Here is a 25,708-nt window from a genome sequence, read left to right on the forward strand (position 1 = left end):
CCAAAAAAAAAAAAAAAAAGAAATGGCACCATAGGTATTACAGAAAGGACAGCTGAAAAACTATTTACACATTTATAAAAGAGTAAGTCTATAAAAAATGTAATAGCAAGATACAAATGCATAATATAGTGGCACATTATGTTAACAAAACAAAAACAGTACCTCATAAAACAGTCCAAAGATTTTTGTGTGTGTGGTTTGTTTTGTTTTGTCTGTTTAAAAGGCAGCTGGTGGTGTTTGTAAATCACAGCAGTCTGTGAGGGCAAAGAGGTGACATGAAAATATAAAGAGGGTATTGGAAGAAAACCATTTTAAAAACCATTTCTAGCAGAAAAATAAAATACAAGTTAAGGTGATTAGTGTAAAAATAGTGTAAAGCAATAGGGTCATAGGAGTTAGAGGGAAGGAGGAAGGAATGTGGTTTTTCTTCTGGTTTCTGTAACTGTAAAGGGGCTGAATTGCACCATTAATAGTCATAACCCTTGTTTCTTGGGTAATGTGGCGAGTCTCTCTCTAGTCCCCTGCCTATTGCTTCTTGCCCCTTATCCAGCCTGGATACTGGCGTGCAGAGGTCAAGGAAAACTACGAGTGGCTGCCCCGCGAGTCATGGTCCCTGCACCTCCAGCGCTCCCGGGGAGTCCCTGGGGAAGAATGAGCAAGACAAAAGATGGCTGCCTGCCATCTGAAATACTTTCTGTGGGCTTTCCCTCCCCCCTTGAAGTCCCTGACAGAACCCCTAGAGAAACATTAGATTGATAAGTGATGTTCATTGTAATTAAATAAAAGGCATTCTCCAAACTCCAAGCGTATGGCCAAACGTGGCCAGGGCCTTTGGGTGTCAACACTTTTTTCCTTTCTCTTTGGTGCAATGAACTCTGTGCTCACTGGCAGCTAGCTTCTGTTAAGAACTGGCGGCTGTGATGATGCTCATCGATTTGCAGAGAATGGAGCTTGCTTAGGGAGCCTTCAAGAATGTCAGGAAACTAAACAGTCTATTGTCTCAGAAAGGGTGGTAAGAATGGGCTTTGCTTTAGAGGAGTGCATGAGGAAGAAATAAATGAGTACACGACTGGATCCAAACTTCTGTTCTCACTACGTCATCCAGTGACTAGCACCGTAAGAGGGCAGCCCCAGACCTGCCGAGTACACAGACGCCAAACAACTTAGGCAACTGTCCCCCGGCTTTCCTGGCCTCTTCCTTCTCTACGTTATTGCAGCAGCATCAACCCCATTTTCTTTAGGAACCAAAATCCATCGGCCCCTGTTTGGCGCGACACATCACAAAAGGGAGGCGATTTCTTCTCCAGGATAAAGGGAAGGCTGGATGACCTAAATCCCAAACCGCTTTGTGCCTCCTCCTCAGCCCTCGCTGCTCACTTGATGAGCCACCCAGCTGTTTCCCTTATCACAACTTACTAACCCAATAATCATCAGCTCTTCTTCACACAAGAAAACAAGGTGGAAAGCTCAGCCTCTGGCCAACAGGTGAACATGAGGGGCCACCTTGCAATGATTGCTCTGAGCACCCTTCTGAATATTTTATTTCCTCAAACATATTTCTTAGCTTAGAAGACTTAAGAAAATCAATCAGGACTATTCCCTTCCTGGGACAAAGAGAGGTGAATGTCAGCAGTACTTTACTGGAAAGGCTCAAATACGTGAGCATTCAGGAGATTCACCCTTTGGGAAAATGGCAAGAGAAAGACACAGGAACGCCTGTGGAGAGGAAGAAAACAAAACCCACGTCTTCCATGCCCACTTCTAACTTGAAGCTTATTCTAAAGCAACATTAGTGAAAAGGGACAGCAGGGCCTTGGTATTTTGGCTTCAGTCCACAGAGATGGAACTCCACAGATGAGTTTCAGAAAAGCAATGACTCAGGGAACCTGGGCTGCAAAGGAGAAAAACATATCGTGATTGACATCCCACGGCCTAGGCAGTCAGGCTGCGTGTGCTCCATGGCAGCACACAGTCTGTACCTTGGATGCCTTTTCCTGTCCTGGAGGCACTGGTTCACCGGTCTCTTGTCAGTCTACCATAGCTCTTAGGCTACACCTATCAGCAGTCAGCTCTGGCTGGCTGAGCCCTGGCTGCTGCTACCTCTGAACTATATCGCTGATTTCTTTCACTGAACTGAGCAGCTTGCTAAAGTCCTGGGTGGCAGCAGGGCCCCCGCCCGCCGTCGAGGGGCAGATCTGAAGCTCACGCAGGTTGTTTTCCAACTTGTTGATGGCCTCCCTGAAAGCAAACTTGTTCCGCATCTGCTGGATGGAGTCCACGTAGCTCACACAGAAAGTATAAAGGTTTTTTCCTGCTTCTAGCACAGCACTATGGCTGGCCATCTGCTCTGAGTTTTTGGATATGGCCAGGCACAAGGCCTCGGTGCTGTCTAGGACCACACCTTTTGTGATAGCACCACTAGCAAGCCTCTCTGGGGGCTGGCGGGTTTTCCGCAGGGACACTCGGGTAGATATGAGAGGGATGAAAGCAGTGGAAGACAGTTGTTCCCCTCCGAGGGTCCGACGAAGCAGATGGTAAAGTAGAGGGAGAGGTGGTCGGAGTGGTGGTTGGGGCCATCGGCAGTTTGTTGGATGACTGTGGCTTTGGTGCAGAGGAGAGCACAGGCTTTTTGACACCCTCTCCTAACTGGTTTTGCTTGGCAGCATCATCTGCTACCATAGTCAACTGTTTTGCTTTAATACTAGGGCCTCCATCCCCTGCTGCTTCTTGGCCAGGGCTAGGAGAGGACTTCGTGGACTTCCCAGCAGATGATGGTGGGGGGGGAGGTGGGGCAGGTTTCAGTCTGGAGAGCTTTCCCTTGTCCTTCCCTAATGATTCAGAAGAGTGTTTGTGCCTCCTCACTCTGGGCTCCTCACTGGAGACCTTACTGGTCCCCATAAACGCACTGGAGGCAGCTTTGCTAACAGGGACTTGTTCAAGCACAGCAGGGGCTCCTAAGGCACTAAGTTTCCCAGTTTCATCCTTGTGGGACAGGCCAGAGGATGCTGTCGCCACGACTTGCCTACGGACAAGTTTTGGCGTCAGACTCGGGGGGCTGGAACCAGGGCTGGACTCTGTATCTTTGAAGACATCATCAACAGCCTCCTCATTCTGCTTCGGTAGCCTGGGTGGCGGGGTCACCGTGCCCCTGGAAGTCACATCAGATTTATTCTCACTTGCCCGTTTCCGAGGCAAGGCTGGCTTCTCACTCTTGTGCCCACCAAACGTAGAAGAATCAAATTGTTCCCAGTGGACTGCAGGTCTCGAGGTAGTGTTACTGACCTCCATTCTGTGTCTTTGGCCCCGTGGGGTACGCAAGAGGCAGAACATGACCTCAGGAAGCGCTTGCTGGAATTGGCATTACTTTCTTCTTCACTGGCTGCCAATCGGCTACTTGTTGACACGATCGATTTTTTCCACAAATGAGGAGACCGGAAGCCTGAGCTCCCTGACACAGCTCCATTGCTAACACTCACCCCATTGCTTGCACCTGGGAACTTGGATGGCTCAGGCGCCTCTGCGGGAGCTGTGATAAAAGCGCCATTGAGGAGGTCCCGGGTCTCGTCCTCTCCGCCTCCCCTGCGGTCTGGATGGCCATCCATCTCCCGAAAAGAACTGCTGCGCTTTGGGGGGGCTGGAGCGGTTTTCTTCTTCTTCTTGATTAGGGCACTAAAGAGGTTGGTTTTCTTGTCTTTGGGAAGAAGGCGTTCATCCTCATTCAGGCTATTGTCCTGGGGAGCTCTTTCTTTCCTTGGGAGCAGTGGAGAAATAGCAGGCTCATGATCCAAAGGATCTGAAACAAAATTAGGAAGGTTTTGATGAATCAAGAGGAAGCATTTATTTCCATGTCCCTTTTTGTGACCATATCATTGAGACCTCCCTCCTGTAAGACCAGACTGGTACACAGATTCTGTAGCATGGGAACCACATCAGGGCACAGGCTCACTGCTGATAAACTTACATATTATTTCCTAAAATGATTATCAATAAATATTATTTCAGAGATTTCTACCTAATTTTGACAAATTAGTTCTTTTGTATTCAGAGCTTGGCATTCTAATGTTGTAGTTATTAACTATTTATTAAATATGTGACTTTTTTCTTCTTTAAGTAAGCCTCTCATTCATTGAGTAACTGAAGACATAAGAATAAAAAATAGGGGTGACACTTGTCTCCTTTTCCCCTCATCTGTTTAGATTAAAGCACAAGAGTCCCCTTCTGACACCATTATCTGGTCAAGTGAAAACAATGACAGAGCCAAACAGAAACTCAGAACCTATTACCCTCAGATCACTCAACCATCTGAATGTTCTAAGTGGCATAATTTGGAAGGGAAGGTGCTTCATGCCATAGAAACATAGTGACAATGAGCTATTATGCTCTGAAGATAGAGGGGATGACCTTTTTAAATCTTCAAATTGGCGTACTTTAAATATGAATAATGGTTTACGATAAATGTATGCGAGTCTTCAATGTCCTCATTTTTGAATGACAAGTATTCTCACCAAGAGGTCAACTACTAGAAGAAGATTTCTCTGCTAGCACTCTCTAAAATCTAAATGGAGTTGCTTATAGGACAACATATTCATTTACCATAAGTCAGGCAGCATGTAGGGAAAAGAATCAGGGGAATCTGAATGATTATTACAATTTTACTCCGGGGTAGAGTCAATGGAGAAGGGAGAAATTCTAGTAAAACATTTTCAATGCTGATATTTGATATTCTTGGCTTCATACTCTATTTCCCATTGACATATATCTTTAGGAGGTGTTGAGATGCCAAAAATGTGCCACATCTCTTATTAAGATGATTTTCATCCTGTACTAAAGTCCTCATACATTGCCTCATCATGGCATGGAGGAAGCCCAGCTGGTGCCAGTGAATCACAGGTCCAGTGTCAAGTTGAAAAGGCTTGAGCATGGGTTTCTTGATGGCCTGCAGATATGTCAAGGAGAGGATCAACTTAGCTAACTTCAAAGAGGCTCCTGACCAGAGGAGGGTTGGTCACTAGGTGATGACTAATTTTTGGCTACACTAATTGATTAAAATGTCTACCATGGCTTGGATGTGAGGTTCATCCAGGAATACTGACATCAATAAAATCAGAGATCCCTGATGTAATAATTGGTTAAGAGTTTTCATTAATTTTTTTTCCTAAAGCCTTTCTTAATCAAATCAAAAAGTAAAAAGTCAACAAATATTTATTAGGTTCCTACTACAGGCATGCATTGTGCTTAACATCTCATATCATGATCCTAAAAGGATGAAAAGTAGATAGCAATAAGGGGTCTGGGCTCTGCTGCTGAGAATGTCCACTCAAGATCTGCTTTGCTTATTAGTTATTCAGACAGAAAACTCCTAATCTACTATAGTGGTATAAACCACAGCTACACTCAAAATCATGAGAAACTCTAATATACCAATCCAACCTTCTATATTCCTCTAGGAAGTTATACTGGAAAGGCACTTTTTTCTTGGAACACGAATGCATTGTTGGTGAAATGATCCAACCATTTTGGAGAGCAATTTGGAACTATGCCCAAAGGGCTATAAAAATGTGCATACCTTCTGACCCAGCAATAGCACTTCTAGGGCTATATCCCAAAGAGATCATACAAATGGGAAAAGGTGTACATGTACAAAAATATTTATAGCAGCTCTTTCTGTAGCGGCAAAGAATCGGAAATTGAGGGGACGCCCATCAATTGGGGAATGGCTGAACGAACTGTGGTATATGAATGTAATGGAATACTATTGTGCTATAAAAAATGATGAACAGGCTGACTTCAGAAAAACCTGGAAAGATTTGTATGGTCTGATGCTGAGTGAAGTGAGCAGAACCAAGAGAACATTGTACACAATAACAGCCATGTTGTGTGATGACTAATATTGATAAACTTAACCCTTCTCAGTAATACAAGGATCTAAGACATGTCCAGAAGCCTCGTGATGGAAAATGCTATCCACATCCAAAGAAAGAACTATGGAGCTTGAATGCAGATCGAAGAATACTATTTGCTATTTTTTTCTTCTGTTGTGATTTGTTTCCTCTTTCTGGAAGTTCCTCCTATTGGTTCTAATTCTTACTTACAACATCACTAATGTGAAAATATGTTTAATAGGAATGTAATAGTATTGCCTATATCAGATTGCATGCCATCTTGGAGAGGAATGTAGGGAGGGAGAGGGAGAAAAGTTTAAAACTCAAAAGCTTATGGAAGTGATTGTTGATAATTCAAAATGAATGAATTAAAAAAAAACAAAAAAAAAAAAGAAAGAAAGAAAGGCACTTTTTTCAGGAACCACCAAATACTATGAGTGGCAGAATGGCATAACAGTAAGAGCACTGATGTAGTGGAACGGACAATTATTTTGGAGAACCAAGCTCAAATCCCAGTTCTGACATTTACTAGCTTTGTCAACCTGGGCAAATGTTTAATCTCCCCCCTCCACTTATTTCCTCATCTATAAAATGGGAACCACTACTACTTAGACTACCTATTTCAGAAGACTGTCATGGGGAAAGCACTCCATAAACCATAAAACACTATACAAATAAGGTTTTTCTACACCACTAGTTCTGTACCAGAGGGGTTTTTTTTGGTGGGGGGGGGCAGGAAATGGGAGGTTGATTTGGTTTTCTGTGAGTGAGCTTTTCATGTCAATGTTTTAACTACAATCCCCCTTTCATTTGGGTTCAATATTTATTATTGTTTTATCTGCCCTGGAATGGGAACCACAAACGCTTTGAATAATAGATGAAAAGGTGGATTAGTTTCTCAGTAGATTTTATAAGCATCTCTGCCTCTTTGACCGAACTAACTGCCAAAGCCAATTGCTCCTTAATGATTCCCAAAGGGAGAGAGGGGTGCTACAGGGTGATTAGCTTTCTATTTTCAATGGAGATCTTTCTACTTTCAAAAAGGCTAGACTCTCTATTCCAGGACTTGCTCCTCTATACAGGGCCTAGTAGATATTTAAAAGACAAGAATAGCTTTTACTTTCCATCCTTGTATATTTGACCTTGGAAGTTTCTAGTAGCTTGGAATCTGCACGGTATAAGGGAAGGCACAAGGGCTGGTAGCACATACCGCCTTCTCCCGGGCTCTTCCCATGAGGAGTGTCCAGCAGCTCACTGGCGTCTTTATTTTCAGCAGCTCTCCTAGATGTTCTGGTCTTAGTTGGCAATTCTGGTGCTTGCAGCAGTGTACTGACAACACTTCGCACACCTTTCTTCCCCAACTCTTTTTCCACCTCTAAAAACACATGAAAGAACCATCATTGGAAAGTGTCTTAGAAGTTTGTTGTTTTTTAAATTAATGGTGATTATCTATAAATTATTATGGGAAACACTGATGCTGAAGCAAAACTTAACATCTTACACTGCATGGTTACGAAATAAAGTGCCCCTCTGGATCTCTTCCCTGCTTCCAGACATCTCATCCGCACACTCCTTTCCATCATGCAGAGTGCAGAGAACACTGCTGTATACAGTCCACAGGAGTGCATGCACCCCTACCTGCACATTCCCTACTAGCCTCTTATTGACCTTGGCATAGCACTATACATTACCATCTGATATGCTGGACTCCTGAAACATCGTTTCAAAGGCTTGGTGGATTTCAGCAAAGGAGGGCCGGTCAGAAGGACTCCACTGCCAACCTGAACAAATAAAACCCAATTTAAATAAACCATCAATGATTCCTTATGAAGCAAACTTTAAGTCATTGACGAGCATTCTAAATGAAGATTGGGAATATTAAAGGAACATCCTATTCTCATTTGCTAGCAGCTGGGTGGCACAATGGATAGAGTCCTGGGCCTGGGGTCAGGAAGACTCATCTCCCTGGGTTAAAATGTGACCTCAGATACAGGTCAGCTGTGTGACCATGGGCAAGTCACTTAACCCGGTTTGCCTCACTTCCTCATCTATAAAAAGAGCTGAAGAAGGAAATGGCAAACCACTGCCGTATCTTTGCCAACAAAACCCCAAATGGGGCCACACAGAATCAGACACGACTGAACAACAACAGACAGACTCCCATTTAGCACCACATAATGGACCAGAAGTCCTAGTCCTGGCTCTGCCAAAAACTCACTGAGTGACCTTGGGCAAAAGGTCTGAACTGCATGATCTCTGGGCTCCCTTTTAGCTTTAATTGCTAAGACTATCTTCTTTTCCCTTAAAAAAAAAAAAACTACAATCTCCTTATGTTGCTGCACTAACTGGAAACTTGAAAATCTGGTACAAACAGGTAAAAATGTATCCTTTGTGGCCTCAGACAGTGCTTAATAACTTGTGATTCACATACAATACATATGAATTAAAATATATTCACATATAAAAATGTAAACATTTTTATTACTAAGAACAAAATTCCTTGGAAATAACACGGCCAAAGGATTCTGCTTCTAACCTTCCACATACATCTTTTTATGAAAAAATTTTAGTTTCTTATTTCAGTTAAACAAAATCTTTCTTGCTAGGTTTGCAGAAACTCACACGCTCTCATGAGTTCATAGACTTTTTCTGGACAGCCTTCTGGACGTTCCATGCGATAGTTTTTTTCCAACAATTCATATACTTGTGACAGATCAATTCCAGGGTAAGGGGACATACCATATGTCGCAATTTCCCAAAGCAAAACCCCAAATGCTGAAAGAAAAAGGAAGAAAGATAAGTTAAAATTATTAAGATTTATTTGTGACTGTCATCTGTGCATTAAAATTATGTAAGATAGGCAAATACTAAGCTCAAAAGTAGTTCAGATGCTAAAAGATTTTAACAAGCTTCTTTATTAATCAAGACCTGTGACACAACAGGGTTAAAATCAGACTACCTTTAATTTACTCACTGCTTCAGACCTGAATACTCTGAAAGAATTAGGATCTTTCAAGTTCTATTAAAGACATAATTAAGGAAAGTCACAGTGGATTAACCATTATATAGTCTCTAGAAATATAATCATTTTGGCACTACAGTACAATGGATATACATACACCTGCACTGGGAATCAGAGTTCTAGTCTTAGCTCTACAACCAATTCAAGGACCTCTGTGAACCTGCGCAAAGTAGGCTCTGGGTTTCAGTTGAGATCTCTAAGGTTCTGTCTAGTTAAAAGATTCCAAGATCATGTTTTAGAATATTTATGTTCAGGACTTGGTCAAAGAAAGTACATCTATGCCTACATAAAATAAGAAGCAGCAAATGGAACCTCATATTAGTGGCAACTATAGATAAGCCAGTTAAGAATTATCATGTGACAAGCTGAAAGGCAACATCCAAGAAAAACACTACAAGCACAGAAGCACTGGTCATGAGGCCTAAGGTCATATGTGTCATTTAACTATCATGCCAAATATGAATACCATATTTTGAACAAAAACAAAAAGCTGGTAAGAGAAAAGAATGCAATTTATGTTCAAATTACTTAGGAAGAATAAATTCATAGATACATCAAACAAGAGGAAGTACTGCTTCTCTTTGGAAGGAAAGAGAAAGGGAAAAAAGAAATAAAAGAATGAGGAATGGGGGGGGAAGGAATACAAAGTATGTAAGAAAAGGAAAAGAAATGAGGTAGCAAGAAAGAGAATGCCAGCCAGAAGATAAGATGGAAGGAACGAGAGTGGATTCTTTTTTGGAAACCAAATATAAAAGTCCTTACCCCAGACATCTGACTTAATAGAAAATTTATTATAAGCCAGGCTTTCAGGTGCTGTCCATTTGATTGGGAACTTAGCTCCAGCATGGGCTGTGTAGGTATCTCCTGTCATTAACCTGCTCAAGCCAAAATCAGCCACCTTCACCAAGTGGTTTTCCCCTACAAGGCAGTTTCGGGCAGCAAGATCCCTAGGGAATACAGAAATCAATCCATCAGAGGTCCTGAACATCATTTCAGTTTTGGAGATCAATAACAGTTGAATGATGGCAATCAAAAGTCATCTGGTTTTTTTTTTTTGAAACTTGTGTTATCTCATTAACTCTGACATTAGAGAAAATTCCTACTGAGACTCCTCTGGCCCCATTCATATTTTAAGTATATTTTACTCAAACTGCATTTGTTGATTCTCTCTTCTTAAGTAATGCCTGCCCAGGTACACCTCAAAATCTTCCTCATTTGTCATCTGCCTCATCTTGCCTCCTGATTCATCCAGAGAAATTTCATTCTAACATTGTGGTTCACAGACATTTGCTGCAAAATCACACAGCAATCAGGCTAGGGAGGTAAAAAGCAGCAGCTCATAAAGATGACTGTTTAAGATAGCTTGGTCATCAGCAATCATAGAGAAATTAAATGCAGAAGAGTTTAGTTAAATAGGATTTTAGGTGTGCCTGAATGCAGAGGGTACAAACTTACAGTGCAAGGCAAAGTAAAAGTCAAGAAATCTCAATTTACAGCATCAGAGAGTTCACTTTTCTGAGTGACAGAAGCATCTGAATCCAACTCCTATGCAGCATAGAAAATATGTCTTACAAGGACCTGCTAGCATTTCACAGGTGATACTCTTATTCCTCACTATGGAATCTCATGTACAGATTTCATACTTCAGTTAATTGGGTGAGAATGATCAAAATTGTGGCAGGAAGAACATCTTGTATAAAACAGACCTAGCAGAGCCCATCAGGCCCCAACTCAGGCCGTGTCATTACTTTGCTAGGAAGCCATTTCCACTGGCAAAGAATGCAAAGCACTAACATAATTGCAGCACATTCGAAGGTCAAAACACTCCAGCCTTTAAAACAGCAGAGAAGCTTAATTCAGATACATGCAATTCAGCTGCAAAACATTTCTGAGCCAGATGACAGTAAGGTGGTTGGACTTCTAATAAAAGGGGAAAAATACAAACACTGGCCACTAAGATGAGTCTGTTTAAAGGCAATGCCTACAGCTCCCAGGGAGAAGTCATTACTGATGAAAGCTGCGCAAAGGAACAATGTGTACTCTATTTCATATAGAACTATGATTATTAGGAGTCAAGCTTTTTATGAATCTTACTTAACATACCACTTAATCCAAAATGGCTCAGATTGAATTATCTATAACCCTGTGATTAACCACTATGTTGGTCCAAAGTCCATTCCTTTTCTGTTTTAAATTTTGGTTATGTGTCCCTAAAGATTGTAAGCTCAAGAAATTTCCATATGCCTTTATTTCAAGGTCCAATATTCTGCCAGTACCAAAGTTAGAGACTGATTCTTAATACCAAGAAAGTGAGAAGCTTTGTAAAGGAAAGTCCTGGCTCTCATGCCGAGACTCTAAGTGCTCCAGGATGCTAAGCACAGCTCCTACCTGTGGATGAAGTTTTTCTTCTCCAGGTACTCCATAGCTGATGAGATCTGAGTGGCCATGTATAGCAGCACAACTGCATTCACCTCCTGCCGATTACACTCTCGTAGATAATCTAACAGATTCCCATAGGTCATGAACTCGGTGATTATATAGAATGGGGGTTCCCGAGTACACACCCCTGTGGAGTAAGACATGAAGTACTTTAGGCTACTGCTTCATCTACTACTTAGCAGACATCAAAATGACTGGCTTCAGGTAAACTGACGTGTGAGAAACTTTTTGAAACTATATCCACACCATAATCCTAACTACCAATGAAAAGTAGAATACATGTGACTGCAGGTTCCTCTCTAATGAGATGCATGTTTCCACTCTCTTTCTTTCCCCTAATGCTAAAAGACTTTGGATATTAAAGGTACCACAAAGTTCAGAATGGAAGAATTAGCATTAAAAAAAAGAATAAGCAATAAAAATCTAACCACTCAAGCCCCTTGACAAAACGACATAAACCATAATTACTTTTATCAGAAGATTGCTTTGACCCTCAGAATCACTTTGTAAGAGGTGAGAGAACTGAAAAACTCTAATGTTTCAACGTCAATTTTAGATGTGCATTCCCTGATTACTTTCAGATACTAGCGTAAGTAATAACAGATTAGCATACCCAAAAAAATGCCTCTTGCTTTCAAGTGCTGACTGTTGGTAGAGGATAGCTGTCTGGATCTGAAACCTTAGCACGGTAAAGCAGTTTATCTCTTCTTTCACGGCACCTGTATCACCCCAGAGGCTTTAATTAAAAGTTCCTCTGCTTGGTTCTTCTCTCACTTACCTAGTAATTGTACTAAGTTAGGGTGTTTGATCTCCTTCATTACTGCAGCTTCTTTCAAGAACTCTTCCACCTCCATAGTGTCTTCCTGCAGAGACAAAGAAGAAAAGTTTCAACAAGAAAAGCGTACAATCCGATCTAGCTTCACGGCTAGTGTAAATTGGAGCTCTGAGTTGCAGCTGTCCTGGGACTTCCATCCCTCACAACCACATTACATTGATTTGCTCCTAGATGTGTTAGTGTGCCTGCCAATCTGTTTTACTTCCTTTCCCAAGGCTCACTCTGAGCATTAATGCTTCTCCCCCCTCTCCCTGTGGCACTGAGCTTCTCTCTATTCTCCTATTGCAACAAATACAAGTTAGTGTCTGCATGCTTGGTGGCTTACTTTCAATGGCCGCTATACAGAATGTATGTTTCTGTAGCAGTATGGCATTTTGCTAGGATGTAAGGTCATGGTAAAATGGAATCAAATTCAAGATCAAATCAACCAAGAAATAATGGACTTAAAATAAAAATCAGTTTAAAGAATCTGACATGCAACTCACTTAAAGGAAAAGAGCAGTCTATTCTCAGGGACACAAGGTAGTACTGTATACAAAAGGAATAGATGACATACATACAACACGCTAGGACGGATCACGGGATTCCTAATGAAGCAGCCATAATCGTCTGTCACAGGATCACAGAATTAAGAATTGGAAGGAATATGAAAGGTCATCTAGTCTAACCTTACCCTCACTTTACAGATGAGTAAACAGAGGCCCAGAGCAGTGAGGTGACTAGCCTAAGGGAAAGTAGCTGGGAAGCATCAGATCTGGGATGTAAGCCCAGGTCCTCTTACTCTAAATCCAACACATTTCCTCACAGGAAATGAGGTTAGCCACATAACACAGCATTCAGAGCTAGCTGGGGCCAAGGTCATTACTAGCCATGGCTTACTGAGACAGAGAGGATAGTGAGGAAGTTGAACTAGGAGTCCACATTATTTGAGGGGACTTTGGCGTGTTATACTGAAGTCCCCAGCTGTGAGGACAGTGGGGTGAGGTGGAGAGAAAGACTGTGAATCAATAATGAAATGCCTAAGAAAGGAAGGGGAAGGACCTAGCAGACAGTTCATGATTATAACAAAGATCTATGTTTCAGTCTTCCAACCCAGATGCCAAGCCTCTAACAAACCAGATCCAGGCCAGGATCAGAGACTCAGCCACCAAGGAGGATGAGAAAAAGTGAAAATGCCTCAACCCTCCAAAATCATCAAGGGCCCACCTCTAAACATCCAGAAGCCAGGACAGTAGGCCTTTAGTCTCTTAAACTTGTGTAGAACTGAAAATAGCTATGGATAAAATGAGTAAGCCAACAATGTTACAGGCCCCTCCATCACCCCCAACCAAGCCTGCCCTGGACTGAGGAGCTGACAGTTCTTATTGGGAAAAGTCAGAATGTCAACCATCCTATGTTCACAAACTTCCTTCTCCTTCTATGAATACCTGTGATTCAGAGCTGTAGGCTTCCTAGGTGAAAACTACTTTTCCATGCCTATCTTCCTATTCCCCCAAACCTTCATCATTATTCACCTCCGCCGTCCTTCCTCCAGACTCCCTGTTCTGCCCTACCTTTTCCTTACAGTGTACTTTTGGAATCCCTGATTCTATCGTTAACAAACTTCCCTTCACTTTAGGTTCTTCTTCTGTTCCTTCTACCTTCTTGCACTCATGGAGTTCTGGTTCCCCCCAGAAGATGCTGCATTCCTGACTACCTTCCACAGTACTAGTACTACTCTCATGCTACCAACACACTGTTCATGAAGCAAGGAACAAGTCTTTATTAAGTGCGTACTATATGCCAGGTGCTGTGCTAAGCATATTACAAATATCGCATGTGAGACTCATAATAACCTTGTGAGGTAGGTGCTATTATTATCATCATCCCTATTTTGTGGTTGAGGAAACTGAGGCAGAAAAGGTGGTAAGTGACTTGCCCAGGGTCACAGACCAGCTTGGAAGTGTCTGAGGCTGAATTTGACCTCAAGTATTCCTGGCTTAGCGCTCTAGACACTTGTGCCACTGAGCTGCATCTAAGAAGAGAGGCTTGCTTCATGCTTCTTATTACTACTGCAACTGGTCTCTTTCTCTGCTGCCAATCAGCACCCTTTCTTCCTCTGACGTTTACTCCACATTTCTGTTTTCACCCTATGCTGATCTCTGTTACAATCACGAACAGCCCTCTTGGTCATCCTCCACCCTTTCTCAAGCACTTCATTGCTTGGTTCACAGTCTTTCTCTCCACCTCACCCCACTGTTCTCACAGCTGAGGACTTCAATATAACATGCCATTCTGCTTTCTCTCTCTCTCTCTGTCTCTCTCTCTCTCTCTGTCTCTCTCTGTCTCTCTCTCTGTCTGTCTCTCTCTGTCTCTCTGTTTCTCTCTCTCTCTCTCTCTCTCTCTCTCTCTCTCTCTCTCTCTCTCTCTCTCTCTCTCTCTTTCCCCACTCCCTTCTCTCATCACCCACTTTGCAATCTCAGTCCATCAATCTGGCTCTGACATCACTTTCTTCTTTTTACAATCTCAAGATGCCATAGTTAGCCAGTTCTACTATATACTGTTCTCTACTTTTGAATCCCTTGCTCCTTTGTTCTACAGCCACTAATACCTTTCCAAAGCCAACTCTTGGGTTACCCCTACTCTCTGCTTTATCTGCTCCTACTCTCATGCTACAGAACACCCCTGGAAGAAGTCATATAAGCAAGTCAGTGGGGCCATTACAAATTTATGATGATAATAAGAGCAGCTCATATTTATCTAGCACTTTAACATTGACAAAGTACTTTATATAAATTATATTGCTTGACTTATGGTATTTAATTTAATTTCAAATGGATACTCACTGCTATAGGGCAGTCCTTTCATTTTTTCTGGTTTGAGACGACCTCACTATGGCTGTCCCAAACCTTTTCTTCTGTCAAACCACCTACACAATTCCTCCCAAACAATCCTTTCAGCAGAGGGCTGCTTTCTACTTGATAGAGACCATCCATGTAAATTCCTTCTCCTCCCCCTATTTTGTACCTGGAAACCCTTTCGCCATCATCTCTCATTCTCTCCTCCTTTATTCTATTCTCTGATGAAGAACTGGTCCTTCCCTTTGCCAAGGCCAATCCTTTTACATGTACCCTTGATCACATTATTCCCCCCATCTCTTCTGGACATGCTTGTTCCCTTCAAGTATCATCTCCTGCTTTGTAATCTTCACTGGCCTTATCCACTGGCTTCTTTCTTGGGAAAAACAAGCCTAAATCTTCCTAGCTATTAAGAAAGAAAAAAAACCTCTTGACACTACCATTCCCTCAAGCTATCATCTGCTATCTCTACCCTTTTTTTCACAGCTAGACTCCTAGAAAAGGCTTATTATCATTTCCATTTCCTCACTTCCCACTCATTTCTCAATCCCTGGTAGTCTAGCTTTCTCCAAGGTAACCAAACACCTCACACCTTCTAAAGATAATGACCTTTTCTCTATCCTCATCCTTCCTGACCTCTCTGCTGTTTTTGACACTGTTGACCCATATCCCCTTAGCATTCATGACACTTTTTTCTTCTACGTTAGTGCATTGTCTTTAATCATGTTTACAAGTGAAGCATAATCTGAGGCTGGTCAGTCTATTGTAACTTAGTGTGGGACACTGAGAGACTAAAACTTTGAAACAGCTTATTACTCTGTAAAAAATGGCACTATATACCTAATGTCAATTAAACACACTTAGTTGGTAGTCACTGTGTCAGACTGCACTGGGAAAGAATTATTTCCAGGCTCAATATCAAGGCTGTTTAATTCTTCTGAGTCCTTTCTGTTCCTTAAAATGCTCAGTAGACCATATAGTTTTTGGCCCAGAGTGCTTTGATTTACCAGGGTGACACTAATGTCAAAGGCACAAGAGCTAATGCTTTCTGCAATTCTGGAATTTAATGCTGTTCACGAACTGAAGTGGGGATTTAAAAATCTTGCTAGGTCAACACTATGTTCTAAAAGTAGCTCTGAAATGAAGCATTTCTATTCCATTAAAAACAAAACAAATAGGCTACAGTGTAATACTTCTTCTGATCCCTTTCCTTTCCTAAACATCTATAACACAGACCTGAGAAAGGTAAGGGAAGAACATATTATGACAGGTAATTTCCTTCACAAAAAATTAAAATGATACTCTCTTTAAATCAATGTGAATTTGTCTCCCCCTACTGGAGTCAGACCAAGTTCACTTAGTACTTTAAACCAGTAAGGCAGCAATCTTCATTTTTAACTAGAGATATCTTTGATACTGTTTAACTGAAGACACCTTTGTTTCTGTTTAGTTATATCCATCAATATTCATTTTTAAGTTATTTAGTCCTTCTGAAGAGTTCTTTCATTCATACCATAAAATTTTAGCAATTAAAACTAATTAAGGGGAGATAATCTGAATTAATGAAACCTTTGTATTACAGAATATTTTAAAGGAATGTCGTTTTATCCTTTTCAAGTGCATATTAAATAGACAGCATAGAATTAAGTAAATCCAGCAGAAAAATAAATTTCCACTCAAAATAACCAGAGAATCTATAAAATATCTGGAAGACACCAATTGAAACGACAGGAATCACAGAAAAACTACAAAACACAACAGAAATAAAAGTAAACTTAAATAATTGGAGAAAAACTAATCATTCATGGTTGGCCCATATTACTATAATGAAAATTATAATACTATCTAAATTGACTTACAGATTCAGTGTCATACCAAATTATTTTCAAGAACTAGACAAAATAATAACAAAATTCATTCGAAGAACAAAAGGTCAAGAACCTCAAGGGAAACAATAAAAAGAAGTGGGAAGGAAGGGGGCCTTGGCATACAGATCTCTAAATACACTACAAAGCAATAATAATCAAAATTATATGTTGCTATATACAAAACTTGAACAATGAAATATATATATACAACCTCCAGAAGCAACCGCAAGTAATAGCATTGTGTTTGATAAATCCAAGAACACCAACTACTGGAATAGGCACTCACTGTCTGACAAAAACTGCTAAGAAAATTGGAAAGCAAGTTGGGAGAAATTTGGTTTAGACCAGTGTCTCACACTATATAACAAAATGTGTTCCTAATGGATACAATGCTGAAATATAAAAGCATCATAAAAATATCAGAGCAGTAAGGAAGAAGGTACCTTTTACAACTATGGCTAGGTAAAGAGTTCCTGACTAAATAAAGGTAGAGGGGCTCACAAGACATAAAATGGACAATCTTAATTACACAAAATTGGAAATTTTTGGCACAAACAAGATTAATGAAGAATTAGAAAGCAGTTAATTGGGAAAAATCTGGGATATTCCTCTGATAACTGTCCAATCTGGAATATTCCTCTGATGCAATCCAAGACACAAGGTGCTCCAAAAATCTTAGTGCAGTTTTAAGCCTTGACAGCCTAATATATATATTAAATATAAAGGCAGATAGAGATACTAAAAATGGTTAAAAGATGTAAATAGATTGTTTTCAAAAGAAGAAATGGAAGCTTATGAACAACCATATGGAAAAAAAACAGCTATGATATCTCACCTCGGGCACAGCAGATTGGCAAAGAGGACAAAAAGGAAAATGGCAATCATTATAGAAGGACAGGGAAGGCTGATGCACCACTGGTGAACCTTCTAAGTCATTCAACCATTCTGGAAAGCGATTTGGAATTACAGTGAAAAGAAACTAAACTGTACATAACCACTGAAACAACAATACTGCTACTAGGCTCATACACCAACAGAGATCAAAGGGAGGGGAAGGACTCAGATATACAAAAATATTTACAGGAGTAGTTTGCTTGTAGCAAAAAACTAGAAACAAAATAGATACTCAATGACAGAGGATGGCTGAACAAACTATGGGACATCAATATAATATTACTGTACTATAAGAAATAACAAAAGGGGCAGATTCAACCAAACCTGATCAATGCAACGACCAACCACAACTCTGGAAGACTGATGATAAAGCATGCTTCCCACTTCTAGGCAGACAGGTGATGGATTACAGGTACAGAAAGAGATATGTCATGCAACGCAATGCATTTCGGACATGACCAATGCAGTGCAAATTTCTTTTGTTTCACCATCCTTATTTGTTCTAAGAAAGGACTCTTAATGGGGAGGACAGAATGCTATGGAGGCAGTAGGGGAGAGTGGCAATAATAGTGCAGAAAAAAGAGTTAATGATGTTTTAAAAAAAAGATACAAAAGAATGCAGAAGGATATTCTAGAGGGGACAAAGGTAAGAACAGCAGTGTTGGTACGACAACGTTAAAAGTAATGCAGACTTAAAAAAAGACAGTATGACGTTGTGGAAAGAATGTCTGACCTGGCAGTCAGGAGACTTGGGTTTGAGTCCTGACAATACCTACTAGCTATGTGACCATGACTGAGTCACTGAACCTTTCCAAGCCTCATCTATAAAATGGGATTAATAATTCCTGCGGCACCTACACAAGTTTGAATTTATGTAGTAAGGATCAAATGAGATAACATATGTGTAAAGTTCTTGGTAAACCTTAGAGAGCAATATTAATGTTAGTTATTATTAATAATGCCCTATCCTCAAATGAGCTAACAGACCCTGCTAAATGAAGAAAAATATTTGGTGTAATTAAAAACTTGGACTTCAGATAAGCAACATAAATACACACCCAACAAGGAAAGAATGAAATACTAGTGCTTCAGTTAAGAGCTAGTTTTCTGCATTTCTGGATCAGAGCCAAGTTTTCCAACACTAAATGTCACAATGTAGGTATCGTATCTGACTACTTACTCTCTCTGACTCTGCATCTCCAATCAGTTACAAAGTCCTATTAATTCTATATTCATAGCATTTCACCTCTGACACTGCCACCACACTGGGACAGGCCCTCATCACCTCATGCCTGGTGTATTACAGTTACCTTCTTGTTAGACTCCTTACTTCAAAAGTCCCTCCCCACGCCAGTCCACCTTCTACTCAATTCTCAAGCTGATCTTCTTAAAGTACAGGCCTGATCATGTCACCTCCCCTATTCAATAAATCCCTATCACCTCTGGCATCAAATATAAAATCTTCTGTTTCTCTGGCATTCAAGCATTCCAAATATTTCAAAACCCTGGGCCCCTCCTCCCATTCTGGCCTTATTACACCTTACTCCCCTCCACCTCCTCTGTGATCCAGTCACACTGGCTGGCCTCCCTTGCTTTCCTTTGCACAAGATACTCCAACTTCCAACTCTGAGCAGCTGTCCCGATGTCTGGAATTCTCTCCCTCCTCACTTCTGTCACTGCCTCCCTTCCAAGTCCTAGCTAAAATCTAACCTTTTTAGAAAAAATTATTTTTATTTGTTTCATTAAGTACTTCCCAATTATGTGTAAAAAAAAACACCTAACAATCATTTTTTAAAATGTTGAATCCCAAATTCTCTCCCCCCCTCCTGCCCCTTCCCCGTCTTGAGAAGGCAAGCAATTTGATATCTACTATACATGTGAAGCCATGCAAAACATATTTCCATATTAGCCATGTTGCACAAGAAAACACAAACAAAATGAAACAATAAAAATAAAGAGAATAAAAAATTATGCTTCAATCTGCACTCAGAGTTCATCAATTCTCTCTCTAGAAGTAGACAGCATTTTTCATCATGGGTCCTTCAGAAATGTCTCGGATCATTCTCTTGATCAGAGTAGCTAAGTCTTTCATAGGTGATTATTCTTACAATATTACTGTTACTATTTACAAGGTTCTCCTGATTCTGCTCACTTCACTTTGCATGAATTCATGTAAATCTTTTCAAGTTTCTTCTGAAACCATCCTGCTCATCATTTCTTATAGCATAATAATATTCCATCATAATCATATACTACAACTTGTTCAGCCATTCTTCAATTGATGGGTATTCCCTCAATTTCCAATTCTTTGCCACCACAAAAAGAACTGGTATAAATATTTTTGTACAAATAGGTCCTTTTCCTTTTTCTTTGACCTTTTTGGAATACAGTGGTATTGCTGGGTCAAAAGGTATATATACAGTTTTACAACCCTTTGAGCATAGTTCCAAACTGTTCTCCAGCATAGCTGGACTAGCTCACAACTCCATTAACAGTGCATTAGTGTCCCAATTTTTCCACATTTTCTCCAGCATTTGTCATTTTCCTTTTCTGTCATGTCAGCCAATCTGATAGGTGTGAGGTGGTATCTCAGAGTTGTTTTAATTTGCATTTCTCTAATCAGTAGTGATTTAGAGTATTTTTTTATGTGACTATTGATAGCTTCGATTTCTTCTTTTCAAAACTGCTTGTTCATATACTTTGACCATTTATCAATTGGGGAAAGGCTCTTATTTTTATAGATTTGGTTCAGTTGCCTGTATATTTGAGAAATGAGGCCATTATCAGAGAAACTTGCTGAAAAAATTTCCCCCAGTTTTCTGTTTTCCTTTTAATTTTGGCTGCATTAGTTTTATTTGTGCGAAAGCTTTTTAATTTTATGCAATCAAAATTATCTATTTCACATCCCATGATACTCTCTATCTTGTTTGGTCATTAAACTCTTCCCTTATCCACAGTTCCGACAGGTACATTTTTCCTCACTTCCCTAATTTACTTATGACATCATCCTTTATGTTTAAAGTGTTTATCCATTTTGACCTTATCTGTATATGGTGTGAGGAGTTGGTCTATGCCTAGTTTCTGCCAAACTGCTTTCCTGTTTTACCAGCAATTTTTGTCAAATGTTGGTTTTTACCCCAAAATCTTGGATCTTGGGATTTATAAAATCTCACCTCCTATAAGAAGCCTTTCCAGAGTCCCCTTAATGCTAATGCCTTCCCTCTAGTGATTATTTCAAATTTATTCTGCATACACTTTGCTTGTATATAGTTGTTTGCATGTTATTTCCCCCATTAGACTGTGGACTCCTTAAGAGCGGTATTGCCCCTTTGCCTTTCTTTAAATCCTTAGTGCTTCATACAGTGTCTGGCACATAGCAGATGCTTAATAAATAATTACTGACCAACTCCTAAATGTCTCACAAGTACCTTCTAATGCATTTCATTTCTTACTTTATCACGTGTAATTTTTCATAACAAATCTATCTGAAAGTGGTGTGGTATTTCAGCTGTTTTTGAATAGCTCTTAATGATACTCGTACCATATCATCTTCAATTTGAACAGGATTGGTACGTCCATTCAAAGAGTGGTAAACTGACCAAGACCTTCAATAGTCAGTCATGAGGGCTTATGGAAAATTATGTCAGAATCTGGTTGCCTGGAGAAGCTCATCGGTACTGTATATCAATGTCACGATGGCATGCTTGCCTAACTGATGGATAATCAATGATGCTCTGGTGCTTTGTCAGTCACCAAAGGAGTGAAACAAGACTGCATGCTTGCTCCCATGACTTTTAGCATGATGTTTTCAGCCATCTTGTCAAATGCCTTCAATGAGGACAAACACGGCCATCAAGGTCAGCTACTCCACTGATAGTAAATTCTTCAACTTGAAAAGGTTATAAGCCAAGACAAAAGTGGAGGAAATGTTGGTGCATGATTTTTTGACTGCAGTTGAGTGTGCACTCGATGCAGCCTCTGAAGCTGAGATACAACAAAGTACAGATCGATTCTCTGCTGCTTGCGCTAATTTTGTCCTAACACCACCGAGAAAACACAGGTGCTCCATTAAGCCAGCACCACACCGTCCATATGTGGAACCATCGGTTACAGCAAATGGAGAAGTTCTGAATACTACAGATAAGTTCACTTACCTTGGCAGTGTACTTTCCAGGGATTTACACACTGAAAATGAGGCTAACACACACACTGCCTGAGAGGAGAGGTATTAGACTAGCTACCAAACTGAAAGGTCTACAGAGCCATTTGCTGACATCATTGTTGTATGCTGGTAAAGCCTGGACAGTATACCAGTGTCATGTCTGGAAACCGAATCACTTCCATTTGAATTGTCTTAGGAAGATTTTGAAGATCACCTGACAGAAGAAGATACCAGACACTGAGGTTCTTTCTCAAACTAAACTGCCAAGCATTCAAACTCTACTGCAGAGAGCACAACTCCAATGGGTTGGCCACATTTGTTCAAATGCCAAATGTATGCTTGCTTGTCAAAAAGACTATTTTATAGAGAACTCACACAGGACAAGTGTTCACATGGTGGTCAGAAAAAGTGATACAAGGACACTCTTAAAATCTTTCTTAAGAACTTTGGAATACAGGAGGACCTGAGTTCAAATCCAGCCTCAGACACTTAACATTTACTAGCTGTGTGACCTTGGGCAAGTCAATTAACCCTGATCACCTCACCAAAGAGGAAAAAAAAAAGGAGCTTTGGAATTGATTGTGTAACGTGGGAGACACTGGCACAAAACTACCCAACGTGGCATGCCCTCGTTGGAGAAGGTGCTGTGCTCTACGAACAAAGCAGAATTGAAGTAGCTCAAAAGAAACACGAGATGTGCAAATTTAGAGACTCCCCAAAATGTTCATATGGACTATTTGTGCCCAACCTGTGGTGGAGCATTTCGAGCTGGTATTGGTCTAATCAACCACAGTAGACACAATGTAAATTGACTCTAATACAGTGATGTCATTTTGGTCCTCTTCAAGAACAAAAGACAACAATCAGGACAATTTCTATACATGGGCCAGCGATCATTACATTTATGAACTGGGTTTAAAGAATGATGTCCAGTGAAGGGCTAGGAAGGAATCTGTGTTAATGATAAGATGTTGTGGTGCCCTAGAAAGAACAAAGAATCCCGGTTCAAATCCCAGTTCTATTACTTACTACCTGTGTGATTCTGAAAAAGCCACAACCTCTTCAGCTGTGAATAGTTTCCTCTGTAAAATGAGGTGCTTAGTAACTACTAACACTCCTTCCAACTCTGAATCTGTGAGCCTACAAACACATAAAGATCATCTCTAATTAGCATGTCCATTTAAATGAAAATCTGATTCTTCAAAAGGATATTAAAAAAAAAATTTCCAGAATGTGCCATACGCTGCCTCCACCTATCCAACCCCTTTCTCTTTTTTCCTGGAACCAAGTTGTCTTAGTCTGATGGTGCCACCTGATGATCAATGTATAGAACTGTCTGATCCCAAAACTATTGTCCTTTTGGACAAGGGAGGAGGAAAGAGTATATCTGCCATATTTCCACTTCTACCCCCAACCTTCTTTCTTTTTCACTGCACATACAGTTACTGTAGTTCAGATAATCTCTCTCACTAATGAGGTAATAGAGGGATATATTCAGAAATAAATATGATATAAAAACAAAAAGCATGACAAAAATTTTTTTAAAAGAAAAAAGAAAGACATTCATTTGAAAGTGATATTTGAGACCAGAACCAAGGCTATCAATCATTAAAGCTCTGGAAAGAACTTTAAGAATTCCAATAAATGACTCTTAATTCCTCCTCTAAGCCTACTTTTTCTTTAAGTATTAACACTCAAGATAAAATTTAAAACTATTTACTCCATCTTCTTGTTTTTCTGCTTTGTTTAATTACTAATACAACAATATTATTTTGCACCATTAATCACAACAAATATATAGTTTAGTTATATTATATGTTAACTAGGCTTTTATAAGCTAGCTAAGAACCTAAGCACCAAGTTTCATCACTGGAAAAGGTGGTTGAATGAAATGATCTCAGAGGTCTATGATTTATTAATTTGCTCCTATGAAAAAATATGTTCCAAGTTCCAATGAACTTTTTGGAACATGACCCATTTATCAACTGGGGACCTTCCCGTACTCAAAGACAATTTGTTCTCTTGGGCCAACCCTCTTCCTCACTGACAGTGCAAAAGTAAACTGTTCTAGCTCCTGTTCACAAATTCAAATGAGTGGAGCCAAAATTAATGAGCTTGTTATTATAACTCTATTGTCCTATGTAAAAAAAATTCAGTCATGCTTGACTCCTCACTCTCTCTCCTCTTACATATACAGTAAATGGCCACATCTTAACATTTCTTCCTCTATAAGATCTCTTGCATTATCTCCTCTCTACTCACACCACAACCATCCCAGTTGAGGGCCTCTTCATTTTCACTTGGACTACTATAACAGCCTCCTCATTGGTCTCCCCACCTCCAGTCTCTCCTTACATAGCTGCCAGAGGGGTTTTCATAAAGTACAAGTCTAACCATGGCACTCCTCTATTCAATAAATCCTAGTGATTTTCTATCACTTCTAGGATCAAATACAAACTCCTATTTGGCATTTAAAGTCCTTTACAACCTTGCTCCGACCCATCTTTCCAGCCTCAGCATATATCTTTTCTTTTAGGAACACTGGGATCCAGCCAAATTGGCCTCCTCAGGGTTCCTCACATTCTCCAACTCCCATCTCCCTGCCTCTGCCCAGGTTGTGCTCTACACCTGGAATGTACTGATTCTTCACTTCTACCTCTCAGAATCTTGAGATTCCTCCAAAGCTCAGTTCAAATGCCACTTTATACATAAGACCTTTCCTGAATGTCCTAGTTGCTAATGCCTCTATATTTCACATATACAACATTGTCTCCTTCAATGGACTGTAAGCTCCTTGACGACACTATGGTGTCTGACACATAATAGGCATTTAATAAATACTGATTGACTTAAAATATTGGGTTTAATCTTATTCTGGGAAAAAAAGTAAACCGTTCACATTTTAGGTATGTGTGGCATACCCATAGACCATGCGTGATCATTTACTTAATAATGATCTAGTAAGTATGGTGCATCCATTTTCTCGCCAGCCACTTACAATTTGGTTTAGCAATGAGCAATTAATTACTAATTGTCAAGATGGACTTTTTTAGTTTCTCATCTTCCTTAACCACTCTGCAACTTTTGACACTTTGACCACTCTTTCCCTCTTGCGTAGTCATCTCACAGCTTAGGTATTCCTACTCTCCCATGGTTCTCCTCCTACCCATCACCTGTCTAATCACTCTTTCTCAGTGTCTTCTACTAGATTACCCTCCTTTTCCTATCCCTAAACATGGATGTCTCCTCAAGACTCTATCTGGAACTGCTTCTCTCCCTACATTGTCTCTCAGTGATCTTTTCCCACAGACTCAATTATCTCTAATCCCAAATCGATATAATCAGCCTTAATTTCCTGAACTCCAGTCCAGGTCCTCTAAACATTAGCTATATTCTCTGTCTAGAGACAGTAGCAGCACTTCAAATTAAAAGTGACCAAAACAGAAATCTGTCCCCCAAAACTTTCTCCCTTCCCAAATTTTCTATTTCGGTTAAGCCAGTCACCCAAGTTCCTAACTTTGTAATCACATACTTAGCATTTCCTTCTCCTCTGCCCTCCTGTCCCCCATCCCATCCTCTTAGTTGCCACATTCTTCTGAGTGAGCCTCTACGACATCTCCTGCAGTTGTCCCATTCTCTCCACTTATGCCTTTATCACCTATCATCCAGATGACTGTAATAGCTTCTTTTCAAAAAAAGTTTTTATTGATGACTTCTGTTTCTCACATATTCACAGTTATCCCAAATATCCCATCCTCTCCCAGACAGC

The 25,708-nt window shown here is 40.3% G+C and overlaps 1 protein-coding gene across 1 annotated transcript in view; it reads right to left on the minus strand.

The window, feature by feature from the left end:
- Window positions 1-441: 441 nt before the first annotated feature.
- The window catches only part of ABL1 (ABL proto-oncogene 1, non-receptor tyrosine kinase), a 201,834-nt gene continuing 176,567 nt past the window's right edge, over window positions 442-25,708 (minus strand). Inside the window, 9 exon segments of the mRNA XM_020973535.2 lie at window positions 442-2,519; window positions 2,521-3,245; window positions 3,248-3,793; window positions 7,093-7,257; window positions 7,574-7,663; window positions 8,505-8,657; window positions 9,667-9,851; window positions 11,293-11,470; window positions 12,122-12,206. Of these exon segments, the coding sequence (XP_020829194.1) occupies window positions 2,097-2,519; window positions 2,521-3,245; window positions 3,248-3,793; window positions 7,093-7,257; window positions 7,574-7,663; window positions 8,505-8,657; window positions 9,667-9,851; window positions 11,293-11,470; window positions 12,122-12,206 (2,550 nt within the window). The 3' untranslated portion in view covers window positions 442-2,096.

This window comes from Phascolarctos cinereus, unplaced genomic scaffold (genome assembly GCF_003287225.1).
Source record: "Phascolarctos cinereus isolate Bilbo 61053 unplaced genomic scaffold, phaCin_HiC Scaffold_2;HRSCAF=192, whole genome shotgun sequence".
NCBI classification, from domain to species: domain Eukaryota; kingdom Metazoa; phylum Chordata; class Mammalia; order Diprotodontia; family Phascolarctidae; genus Phascolarctos; species Phascolarctos cinereus.